Source organism: Pieris napi, chromosome 14, assembly GCF_905475465.1.
Source record: "Pieris napi chromosome 14, ilPieNapi1.2, whole genome shotgun sequence".
NCBI lineage: Eukaryota > Metazoa > Arthropoda > Insecta > Lepidoptera > Pieridae > Pieris > Pieris napi.
In genome coordinates, this window is record NC_062247.1 from 5,173,102 (window position 1) to 5,186,679 (window position 13,578).

Below are 13,578 nucleotides of genomic sequence, written 5' to 3' on the forward strand. Positions count from 1 at the left end.
TTCTATGAAAATTCTATTAGACTTTCGAGCTGGGAGAGCTCAAATGCATAGACATGTTATTTCTTTGAACTCAGCGAGCTCAAAATATCAATTTTAAGCGCCCAGGAATGGAAGTAGCGGGATGTTGCAGGGATGGCCCTTTCGGTGAATCGTTTTTCTAAATTTTTTTTGTCAGATCAGGCGAATCCCTCTAGATAATCGTCAGATTATGAGACAGTACGTTTAGAACATAAAGATGAACCACATATATCTTAATCTGACGCGCTTGAGTATTTCAAAATTGCGATTTTTTTTTGCATATTATGAAAATGGCCGTGGGTTTGCGTCCCATAGAAATCGTCAGATTAGTGAATGAGAGCTTTTTTTTGGTGCACTTAACACTCCCTTAGAAAATCTGACGCGCTCGATAAAAATTTTTTTTTTTTCATTTTCAACCCTTAAATACAACCACCCGCATCATGCAAACGATCAGATTAACATACGTACATTATTAAAAATACGTAGGGCATAGATGCTATCAATATCTGACGCGCTCGAGGATGTCCATGCAACAGTTTTTTTTTACATATTTAACTATCTATAGCCGCTTCCCCCACCGATGAAAAGGAATTTATCATATAACATTTTTTTCTTTTTTTTATCTAAGCTTTGCATCCCAATAGGTCTCTACGACGCTCGAGTAAATCCCCATTTAGCATCGTGGGCTCCCCTACCATCAGAAAGTACCTTGATACTTTTAAATGAGGAATGTCATGGCAGTACTAGGAATTTGAGGCGGAATTGAGATTTTTTAAAACTGCATTGTCAACGCACATACGGAAAGGCATTTTTTTTTACTCTAATTGGTCTGTTAATTTTGTTCGCAAATGCCATTGATAAACATTTTTTCTCCCGGTAAACTTTAACTTATACGAACCCAACGTTAATTATTTCGTAAGCTCATTTAAAAAGAGACACATTAGTAGCTTAAACTTTTAAGCAAAACAGCTTCAATACCCCGAACCTAACTCAAAAGCTCAGATATACTCTCAAATGAATTCTTCAGGTGGAAGCCGCTGGAAAGTGTTTAATTGTCTGAATATACCTTTGAACTTGACCTTGGACCTTTGTTAAAAACATAGAATTACTGTTCTTAATCTTGGGCAGACGTAGTATTTTCTACTCTTAAAAGGCTGTCATTAACATTCAAATTTAGAATTCAGTGTAACTTTTACAATCATGCATGTTGTAAAACCCAAACCAAATATAAAATAACGCTAGTATACATTTTATTTCAATACATTTAAAAAGTCATGCTACCCAAACAGTCGGGCGTTTATAAAAATACACCATGACATCATGGTGAGCGAGAGGGACGCAACTACTCTTCTTCACTCACACATCATGCTCATTATAAAAGCCATAAGCGTGCATTTACTGCTCATTACGGATCAATTAGATACGTTCGAGATGACGTCGATTATACGAGTCAATTAATCGAAGTTTATATCTCGAGACTCTTGTCCAATTTTGAGGTCGAAAAAATCAATCTATATGAAAAAAAACCGTCACGTGCATCAGCTGACACGCTAACGTTTTAGTAAATTTGTATGCAAAATGATACTGTTTTAGTGGCAAAACTAAGATTATCCACACGAATATTATTGAAGCCTGTTGATAAGTGATCTACCCGTCGTATACAATCGATCTTTTCTATTTCGTAATAATTACGTCCTGTTATTTTTGATATTGAACCTGCCCTTGAGACATAGTCTCGGAATCCAGTAGTAATTTTTCCATACAAATTTGCGATAGTAGTCACGTAAAATATTATAGTAAACAAGTGTGTCATCAACAGCTGATCTACGCACACTATGGAATTATCAGCTAAATAATAATCGAAACTTTATCAACCAAAACAATAAATACATTAATAGAAAACTTGGTGCCAACGGGGGGTACACTGTATACATAATTATAACGTTCCGTTACTCGTTAGATGGCAATAGGAACTCGTAACATTCACATACAACGCGCTCCACTTCCGTGTGGATAACGGTGTTATTTTCGAAATGTCTGAGGTCATGTTCGTTTAAGCACGTGATGTCATGGACCAAATTAATTTCTTTCTTCTTGAACGCGATGTAGTTATTTATCTTATGATTCGATCAGCGTTGTAAAGCAACGGTTGTCACGGTCAAAACCTGACAACTTGTATGATGCAAAATCCTGTTTAAAATTTATTGGACAACGCGGATTTAAGTAAAATACGTAGGTAGTGTATTTACAATTATAAATAAACCACCGAACATAGTTCTTATTTTGCGAAACAATAATTGATTCTGGTTGAAAGGTACTAATCACTGTATAGCGATATCGGATACCGGCAGACACATAAATATTCGTGCCATATTGAGGGGTCTTCGGGACTTTACATATATGAAAGTGATAAGGCGTATTAACATACGTTAAAGAAAAATGGTTACAGTATTCATTATTCCTTAAACAAGTATTATTTTAAAATAACCAACTCCTATAATCTTAATATATATAAATTACGTGTCACGTTGTTTGTCCGCTATGGACTCCTAAACTACTGAACCGATTTCAATCAAATTTGCACACCGTGTGCGGTTTGATCTAACTTAATAGATAGGATAGCTTACATCACAATTTATACCCGCAATATTATTTTATTGCAAATTATTTGTTAATTATTTGATAGTCACAATTCTAACAGATGGCGATGTGTTGTAAAGTACCAACGTTTCACATAAGCTACAATTTAATGGCATAACCACCAAAAAAGCATGGTGGTCCCCATGACTGGTGTTCTCCTACCGTTTTCCTTGAATAGTTTGCTACTATGTAATATAACAAAAACCTTAGCCACAGCAACGCTTGGCCGGCCTGCTAGTATATATATATAAAACATAGAAATCGATAAAACATCTATAAAGCCAATAAATGCCGTGAACCCGCGTTGACTAACGTTTTGATTCATGTTTGAAGTAGGAAGTGAAATAAATACCGATGACTATAACTGATTTGAATGTTATCAATATACTTTAAACATGATACGTATTTTTTTAAACAACTGATTAATGTGTATAGGCGGATATAGTCGTATATACATTCGTCGCATCTTTATTGTAAGTTATTTAATAAGATGTTAAGGTATACCAAAAGACTCAGCTGTTTTAACCATAAAACAAAACAAAATAACTATCCAATGTCCAAACATTGTCCTTCGTTGGTCATTGAAAGAACTAATTAAATGTACATTGCTAAATGAAAAATGAAACATGACATTGCAATGCAATAAACTAACAAAATTACTATATTATTAAAAACGTTCATATAAACGATGTTTCTCCATTTAAAATTTTACCTATCTATATCTAGATGATATTGTTATCTTTCAATGATAACATTTTTCTCGGATACTAAATGAGAAACAAAGTTGTGTTGCAAGGGTAAATACATTTTAACAGAAATGAAGTAACAATCGTTTTCTTATTTTAAATAACTAAATATTTAACTGGATGTTTAGAAGCACAAGTTTGAAGGTTGAGTAATAATATCGTTATATATATATGTTTACCCCGAAAATATTATGTCCAAGTCAAACGCCAACTGCCTCAAAGGTGGTAAAATGTATCAGATATAGATCTTATGACATTATCTAATATATAAAATTCTCGTGTCACAGTTTTCGTTGCCATACTCCTCCGAAACGGCTTGACCGATTTTGATGAAATTTTTTGTGCTTATCCGGTATCTATGAGAATCGGCCAACATCTATTTTTCATCCACCTAAATGTTAGGGGTAGTCCACCCCTAATTTTATTTTTTTTATTTTTAGGTATTTTTTTCTGTTTTTATTTATTTATGATACAGCATACAAAAATACTAACAACCCCTAATTTTCACCCCTCGACGATCAACCACTATTTTTTATTATTGTAGGTTCAATAAAGAACTATAAAAATGTTTCCTAGGAATAATATACCTACATGGCAAATCAAAGTTTGCCGGGTCAGCTAGTATCTAAAGTATAAATAAAAAAATAATATACATATGAGGCTTAAATAACTTACCTAGCCAAAGTTCCCGGCAACTTCACAACACCATTCGATTTAGGCGTGTGATTGACATCACTAATGTCATTCGATTTCAACGGAGCTGGCAAATCGCACATAAGCGGCTCCATCCGGCATAAAATGGGTGCCCGCTTCGGCGGAGTGGCTCTTGGGTAAGTGTGATGCTTAGCGCTACTTGACGCTGTATCATTACTCCTCGATTTTGGCAGCGTACGAGCGCACAAAGCTGTCGCAGCATTCTTCAGGTGTGCACGAAATCTGTTATTACTCTGGGTGCTAAGGATAGCACCCTCCATTTTTACGATTTTTTAAAGGAACTCGCACTCAATCCAAATTGTAATCCATTGTTAATGGACCCACTGCACTTTCGTAAATATTATCGAAACATTGTTCTATGTAATATTTTTACATTTCAAAGAGTTTCACTATAAAAATATACACAGGTGAATAAAGAATGTCTCTTAAGCCCAAATATACGTTTTAACAAAGAACAACACTAGTAAATATATCAACCGACACTCAAGACAATTTAATGTGTATTTCGCGAGAAAAACGATTTTATCGATTATGATAATATTATTTATTCATGTAGTTGCGGAAGGCTGCGGCGGTCAGCCGCCGGGGCGAGGGGCGGGGAGAGCGTAGGAGCGCTGACATCACCGTCGAAGCCAGCCGATCTTACATCACCACGGCTCTATCGACAAAGAGCAAAGGCGCCCCGCTCACAATCAAATTATTCATGCGACACTATTCGACAAAATATCTGATCTCATCCTGCTTGAGAGATATATTTTTTATTGATAAGCGAAAATAACATATGGTGCCGTAGTTTATAGCAAAATCTTTTCAAAGCTATAGTGATTTAATAGATTTATAATAGTTGTTTATTTTTTATTTTTACAATGTATTGATAATCCACAGCTTTCTTTAAAGATAATATTATCTATGTATAAAAAAAATATAGCTAAAACCGATTACACTGAAGAACATCGTATGTACTAATAAAGACATTTCACTAATAATTTATTGGTTATTGGTGGGGGTGCGTAAGTGTGTATGGGTGTGTTTATGAATATTTTAAAGTTTTTAAAGAGTATTCCTTCGATTGCATTGAAATACATAACACGAGCTAAGTTTATGTACTATTATTTTTGAGAGCTTTGCTTACTTTTGCTGACAAGTGGAGGGGGGGGGGGGGGGATAAATTGCAGTAACTCTGCTTACGTTATACATAAGCGGCCCCAAATATGTTTACAAAAATGTAACATACTCATTTGGTTGGTACAATAATTGCCATTGCCAAACAAAACGTTTAAACGTTTAGAGTAAATGCAGCGCAACAATAATTTATTAACACCCACAGACATTTCAGTGTCGACGCTATCCAGTCTCATCCTATCCCATCTTGAATAACTTTTAAGATACCTTTACTACATTACATTTGATACATTATGAGATAAATAATATCTCTAAAGAGAGTTTTAGTCAACTATATTTTATTTAAATCTATATACTGACAGTACATCAGCACTGCATGGTCACCGGATAAAAGTTACAAAAATTATAAAACCACCGGAATAATAAAAATCACGATCTAAACGTTTTTTACCAACTGAAGGCATAAAGAAGATAGGAATAAAGAAGATAGGAATAAAGAAGATAGGAATAAAGAAGATAGGAATAAAGTAGATAGGCATAAAGAAGATAGGCATAAAGAAGATAGGAATAAAGAAGATAGGAATAAAGAAGATAGGAATAAAGAAGATAGGAATAAAGTAGATAGGCATAAAGAAGATAGGCATAAAGAAGATAGGAATAAAGAAGATAGGCATAAAGAAGATAAACATAAAGAACACACGAGAACAATCGCCTGATAAAACGGGCGCACGAAAAAAAACGTTATTCTTATAATCGGCGAGTATAACTACCAAAAGTTCTAAAAGAATATGAAAAATAACTTAACAGAAGACCTAAAACATATTTAAAAAAAACAAATTTCTAAAAAATAAACTTTTGTTCCAAAGTTGTCAAAGTATCAACGACGGTGATGTAATGAACAGAGGAGGTGTCCAATATGGATAATTATAAATACTATACTGGTGCAAATAGAGCAATAATAGACTAGTAATTACATAGGTTTACAAAGGTATCATTAGCAGGTAACAAGTATTTAATAATCCAACCTAGTAATTGTTAACGACCTAACAGGTACTCAGATCAAGGCTGTCGCCCACCGGCAGACAATCACAAGAGCTCGATTTCACGATTCCTAAGACGTAATTGTTAAAATTTGATTCGGTTATTAATGTAACACCTGAATCATCACTAAAATCTATAATTATCGCTTCTATCATTTGACATACTTGTGACCGTTACTTCGAGAATTGGCAAAACCTTTTGTGATTTTATTTATCTAAATATCATCACGCTTTTTCACGCATCATCTCCACTTGCTACGGTCCTGACATATGTAAATTTCTCGCTTCACCTATATGCTCATCGGTTATGTACTTTTAACTTGTACCTCCTGGATTTGGTCCAGGTATGTATGTACGACAAGGCCTATCCAACCCGACTTCACTTGACCATATTTTTTTAAATTTTATTATTTAGTTAATATTATTATATACATATGTTTCATTTGGTTATGAAAAAGGAGGTTAGTGTAGTGCGGTGAAATCAAACTATACCTACATCGTTTTTCAGTTCATCAGGCTCTAGGCTAAAATTGTAGGCACGAAGGTACATTATAACTAGCCATTGAGAAAACGTGCTAAATATAAAAACACAAAAATTTTGCATTGAATAATATACCTTTGTTCCTTATTATATTCACAAGTACATACTAAAAGCCTAGTCGAGTTGCAGAGCTTTTATATTAAATTCCGCTTGTATAAAGTACCTTTACCGGTAGAAGTAATATCTATATAATTAGGACTAGGCAATTGCGCATGTAAATCTATACTAATATTATAAAGAGGAAAGATTTGATTTTTGTTTGTTTGAAATGAATAGGGTTCCGAAACTACTAGACCGATTTCAAAAATTCTTTCACCGTTGGCAAGCTACACTATTCCCGAGTGACATAGGCTATGTTTCAAAAAAATTAAGGATGCTTACTAAAACTTGAATAATCTAACCCAATTGGTGTTCTCCTGCCGTTTCTCTAGAATAGTTTACTACTATGTAATATAACAAAAATCTTGTGAAAATTGCGACCTCATTGCAGATGATAGGCGCTCTTTCGCCTAAGTTCTCACGATTTATCAATCATACTACTGTCAACGGATGTGCAAATGTCGCTGACACCGGTGGGTGGTGTGTCACAGACACCAAAGCTGATAATATAAACAGCAAACAAAAAGAGAATTCTATGAATTCACGAAAGAAACAAGTTATGAATGCTTAAAAAATTACCGGATGAAGGGCTCGTAGTCTAAAATTGAGATACGCTATTTCCGTAACAACTGTTTCTCTTACAGGAATCAAGATAGAGACCTCCGGGCCATATTTCATGGCGTAACATGAAGGTGGTACCGCCTTTATTTGCTTGACTGAACTTCAGTGATATGTAACAACTTAAGCGATGTGGTGTAAAAAAAGGGTTTTATTATCAAACATTGCGTTGTTTTCTTTAACATTTTTATCTGACATAGTAATTGATGACTTGTAAAATCTAAGATTAGGCTCTAAACCAATGCATAATGTTCTGTCTTACCAACTAGTAAAAATATTTAATATTATGTTACAAAAGTATAGCAAATATGGGTTCGACGGATTATGTAGATCGAACTATGTCATGTTCCATTTGACCGTTTTTATGCCTTGCATTGAATAATAAATCAATTTGAATATGAATTGACGACCAATATAGTCTTATCCCAACAGCCAATTTACAATAGATGGAGGTCAGATCTTCAAGTAGCTCTATTGTGCTCTCATCATATAGAATTCATGAAATCAAGACATCCTGTCAAATACAATACGGCAAAAAATGTACGCAAATTCATTAATTCTCTATTTATCATCAAATGAATTAAAAAAAACAAGAGCGGGGCTTCCAACCTTTTAGGATTGGGCCTCAGATTTAAATATATCTGTTTCGTGATCATTTGTTTTTTTTCTAATAGGCCTGACACACGCCATCGACTTTTTATGTCTAAGGCATTCCGGTTTCCTCACGATGTTTTCCTTCGCCGTACGAGCGAGCACATAGATAGAAAGTCTATGTGTTCACATTGCAGGGTTCCAACCCCGACCTCAGGGATGAGAGACGCACACTGAAGCCACTAGACCAACACATACATAACTTTTTACACTTTAATTATTATTAAATTAAAATAATAATGAATTAATATTAAATATTTAGTGTTAAGAATTACTTAATTTAAATAAATATTTATGAGAGGTCAAAATAAAACGATCTCCTATTATGGATTTATGGTCAGTAGAAGTGGGCGAAAAGCCTTGTCTACTAAAAAAGTACAGCATTAGCAAAAAGCTATATCCTCCAACACGTACCTCAAATCATCTTGAATATTGTCCTTAATTCCAAAGGTCATGGTGAGAAAAGTGTGATATCTGCGTAAAAAATTCTACGAAAAAATTTACGTTTTGTAGAGGCATTAACATTTATAACATATGTATAGAGTTTAATAGATTGTCAAATTCGTGGCATAAAACATTGCTACTAGAAAATATTTCCATTTCTCTACAACTACATAGTACTATTGCGTGTAGAAGACCAAATAGTTTTTTATTTAGTAATCTTGTGCGTGTAATTTTACAAACAACCCGTTCCGCAAATAATCGCTATGATATCATAGTGCGTCGAAAATAACACGATAGCATTACTAATTTGTTAGTTGGGCAGCTATTTCACCACATAATTTATCAAACAAGGCTCAAACAAGATTTTCAATAGCGGTTATTAAATTTCTTGAATTATTAAATTTTTTTGCGCGACATGTACTTTTTTTAAATTTAAAAAACGATTTTTTTTAGCTTTATGGATATCGCACATGACGCTAAAAGGTGCTGATTACTATCAAAACAATAATTGTTTCGATGTTGTACGAAGGTAGAAGGTGATACGCATACTTGCCTTATAAAATTACCAATGAAATAGACGTAGAAATGTGTCCCAAGAACCCGCGGAGATTTTTTCAATTTAAAGTTCAACTTCATCTTGTACAAATTAAAATATGTATATTTGTGTATATCTGTTAGTAGCTACTGTTGAAGAGAGAAAATTCTCCTTACAAATACTGAAATTAGAGGCTTTAGAGGACTCTGACACTGAGAACCCCTTTTCTTAGGAACAAGCGTAAAGTAGGTTTTATATGTAAAAAACCACGGGTAGTATCATCATCCTTACAGTAAAATATAAAGAAGAAGTATATTGGACTAGTATCGCTCTATACGGGGTTTTTATTGGGAACTATCAATCCACCCCGGCATTTTTGTAGGCATTATGTTTCCGTATTTTAACTTGGCAAATCCGACAACTACGGCACGATTTTTAATTTTTCGGATTAATATAGCCGGTAGGTTAGGTAAAAGAATTTTCAAAATCAGTTCATTCGTTTCAGACATTACCCTCTCAACCTCACAAAATCTATTCATAATTTATTACGAATTACCATAGTTTTCCTATTACAAATATATAACCGTTATAAATTTACAACAAATAGATCACTGAGGAAATTTCATCCGCTTTTTTTTTCATTTCTGGCATACATTCAAAATGGGCGTTCAAACGCCTCTAAAATAAAGTACCATACGTCTATTAATCCGAGAACCGTGACAAGATGTATATATCATACGAGGTATAATGTGTAATTTATATTTATCAATTAATCAAAATCATAAGTTTCCAGCTTTACATAATAAAGATCTTACATCATTCAATACTCGATAAAACCTGATATTATATGAAAATAAGGATAAGTTATTTATTAAATAAGCAGTGTTGGCTTAGAGGCTTCAGCATGCGACTCTCATCCCTGAAGTTCGAACCCCCGCTGAGCACCAATATACTTTCTGTCTATGTGGGGGCTTTAACACTCGCTCGGTCAGTGAATCGTGCGGAAACCGGCATGCCTTAGCCCCAAAAGTCGACAACGTGTGTCAGGCACAAAAGACTGCTACTTGCCAATTAGAAAAGACAAATGATCACGAAACAGAGAAATCGGAGGCCTAAAATCTTGTAGCGCCACCGGCTTTCTTCCCAATTTTATTTGTTTCAAGTTTATGTGTCATCTTGTATAAGATATTATGGGAGGGTGAAGTCCGGTTATCCCCTAATCGTCGAGGCAGAGCAGACATCATTCCTTATTTATAGATATTTTTACTTTATCACAAGGTCTAAGCCAAAGCAACTATTATTTAAACGGCAATGAACCCAGGAACTCACAGGTCACACTGTGTGTAACCAACTCCACAATAAAGGCTATAATTCTATTCGAAGCTAGTTTGTAATATAGGAATAATAATAAAAACACTAAACTGAAAACTCTATAGACAGAGTTTTATTTCCAGTTTTACACAAATAGTGATGAATTTAGGATTTACACGTTACACCAATATAGTACGTTATTTTGCTACGTGACTTATTGAATTAAGTAAATTATTCCAACCTTCAATAACATTAAATATCTATGTATCAGATGTATGATATAAAATACTACATACTTCTATTATTGAAAAATATATTTGTATAGACTTTGGTCTCTTGTATTCTATCAAAACTATTCAAGGAAATAAATTCCGAACGCAAGAACGAAATGCGATTATAAATTCAAATTGACAAAGCCTAAACAGTTTGCAACCGTTAGACTTATCCCATAATTACAACGTCTCTATTCACCTGTGTACATAAGTTTACATCTTCAACTTTCCACTAACACTACCATGTTCATAATCGTTAACACAACGTCACTAAATAATCTTGACATGTTTGTTTAAGCGATATGAATTATTGCGGTGTACGAAGCGACGAGTCGCGAGTCGCACCGCTCGCACAACTGACTGCCCGAGTCGAACGATAGCACGACCCTACTGCTCCTACCCATTCACATTCGTCATCGAAACATCGCGTTTTCTATCGCTAATTCCTAAATAACGTATCGATGGAAATGTCGTTTTGTTCACACATTTTGTAAGTGGTACCGGGCGTACGTTGTTACAACGCTGATAACAGGTATACTAGTACTTCAACGGTTTGTTTCAACATCCACTAAGTAAATACAAACGCGATTGCCGTGTACTATGTAAATATTATAGAGGACCAAATGATTATCAAAGTATAGTTTTAATTTACAAGCACTCTAATGAGATTTATATGATAACTCCATACATACTCGACAGTAGAAATAAATATAACTCGATCCACAATTGTTTTACGTTTTCTGTTTTAAGTATGTCTTTATTCCTTTCATTTTCCAGGACTGTTGATGTTATACGTCTAAATGAGGTCTATTGGTAAACTTATAATCTAATCTAATACCTTGAGTAGACAGTATCGTTCGTGAAAATTACAAATTTGTGGTTTGCATTTCTTATTCTTGCTCAAAAAGTCCGCAGGTAATTCTCAACAAAGTACTAATACCAGGCAACAATGACACACATTTGGGGCATTGTTATAATCAAAGCCCAGAGCAGTCGAGAGCCGGCAATTTCGAAATGATCGCGTGAGGCCAACAGATTGGCGAAGAATAATAATCTAATATCACAAATTGGCCGATTTGAAAAATAAATGACTCCAGCTAAAACATATAATACTGACACATAATTCGCCTCATCACTTGCCTCCGGTGCTTACATTTTTTTAAATAAAATGTCTCTGCACAAAGACATCATTTAACATTACGTTCTAGTCTAACTTAAGACTAGTAAGAAATTTTAAACTAACCTAATGTACTAAAAAGGATATTTAACATAAAGGCCGATTTACATTATCTTAGTGTTTAGGAGAGTGCTTTAGGATAGTACTTTAGTTGAAACATGTAAACGCTACTTGCTTTAGTAAACGCTACGCTAAAGAACTTGCCTTTCAAGTTGTACTAAAGCACTCTCCTAAACACTAAGATAATGTAAATCGGCCTTAAGAAAGAGCACTACTTACAGTCTTTATTGAGGGTGTATCTTAAAGAATAATAATCTTATCAGCATGATCATCTCTATGAATGTAACAACTGTGCCTGAGCCAGCCTGAGCACAAAAGCCAGAAAGCTGTTGAGCTAGGTGTTAAACGAGTACACGGGAAGTAAAAAAGAAATCCTAGAGCAATCAGGGGCCGATCAATTAGTAAGTATAGCGAGGAGAACACCGAGGAATAATGACCAAAATAAAGTTGATCGCGGGGAGCTGGCCACGATATTTTGGCAAGCCGCGTGTCTCGGTGTGATGATGCCATCGCCGCGGAGAATCGTGACGTCACCACACATTTTCCAAACGTGGCCGCCAGACGAAAATAGTCCCCGCCCCGCTGCAGTCCCCGCTCGTACCGTACACCGTCACCGACCGATTTAGCAGCCCGGCTTTGCAACTCTTCTTGTTGACCATTGCTTTAACCCTAGCTCCGCCATTTCTGCTTCATCTACGACTTTCTTTTACAAAGATTAAGGGTTATTCTTGAATAAAAATTCTGCGAAATATGTATTTAATTTAAGTTGGCAACAAGTATGACTTGTTACTATGTATTTAGTACTGAAAAACGCTAAAAACTATAAATATCAGTACTTTTATTAAAAAGTATTGTTAAAACTACTAAACAAATTTTCATACATTTCACAGACCATTTATTATTTAAAAGACTTATTTTCATAGATGCACACAAGTCATAATTGAATGCCAATAGCAAGCCAAACAACCTCTTCAGAGGTTTTAGTATATATGTTAACGTAAAATTGTAAACACCGTTAGATTGTAATCTATCTCGCGAGATTATAAACTGTCGAAAGATTGTGAACCTCAGCTTACTGCTTACAATTTAACGTATTATTATTCGGTAGATTGTACTACACTAACAGGGTTATCATTCAAACTTCTTTGGTCAATTACAGATTAATTTTACTTTCCAACAATTTCATATAACTACCGAATAATAATACGTTAATTTGTAAGCAATTCGTTGAGGTTCACAATCTTTCGACAGTTTATAATCTCGCGAGATAGATTACAATCTAACGGTGTTTACAATTTTACGGTGACATATACAAAGAGAAAAACAGCTCGTATTTAATGTTTTTGAAAACCCTTATTAAGTATAACAAAAAAATATTATTTATTCTCGTCATGAATTATGTTTAAACATCGGTCACGAAATTGTTCTATCCTTGACTTCTGACAGTACTAACCAGGTGTTCTTTTCCGGAATGCCATATAAGACAACGACAAAAAATTCGTTATGATACTGTTTTTGTTGATCCTCACGATATGAAATTTTAATCAGATGTTTGCAAATGGATGTTCTATGCATCTTGATTTTTATTGT

General features: G+C 34.4%; 1 protein-coding gene across 6 annotated transcripts in view; it reads right to left on the reverse strand.

Annotated features, from left to right (window-relative positions):
- LOC125055831 overlaps positions 1–13,578 on the reverse strand; it is a 54,849-nt gene that overhangs the window by 35,771 nt on the left and 5,500 nt on the right. Inside the window, exons 1-2 of one of the 6 annotated variants that reach the window (XM_047658462.1) lie at positions 10,951–11,123; positions 4,080–4,474 (exon numbers count right to left, since the gene is read on the reverse strand). The exons of 3 other annotated variants lie outside the window; for them this stretch is intronic. In XM_047658462.1, coding sequence (XP_047514418.1) covers positions 4,080–4,378 — 299 coding nt within the window. In that variant the 5' untranslated portion in view covers positions 4,379–4,474; positions 10,951–11,123. Of the gene's footprint in view, positions 1–4,079; positions 4,508–10,950; positions 11,124–13,578 lie in introns of those variants that run through there. 2 more of the 6 variants (XM_047658461.1, XM_047658463.1) reach the window with 2 other exon arrangements.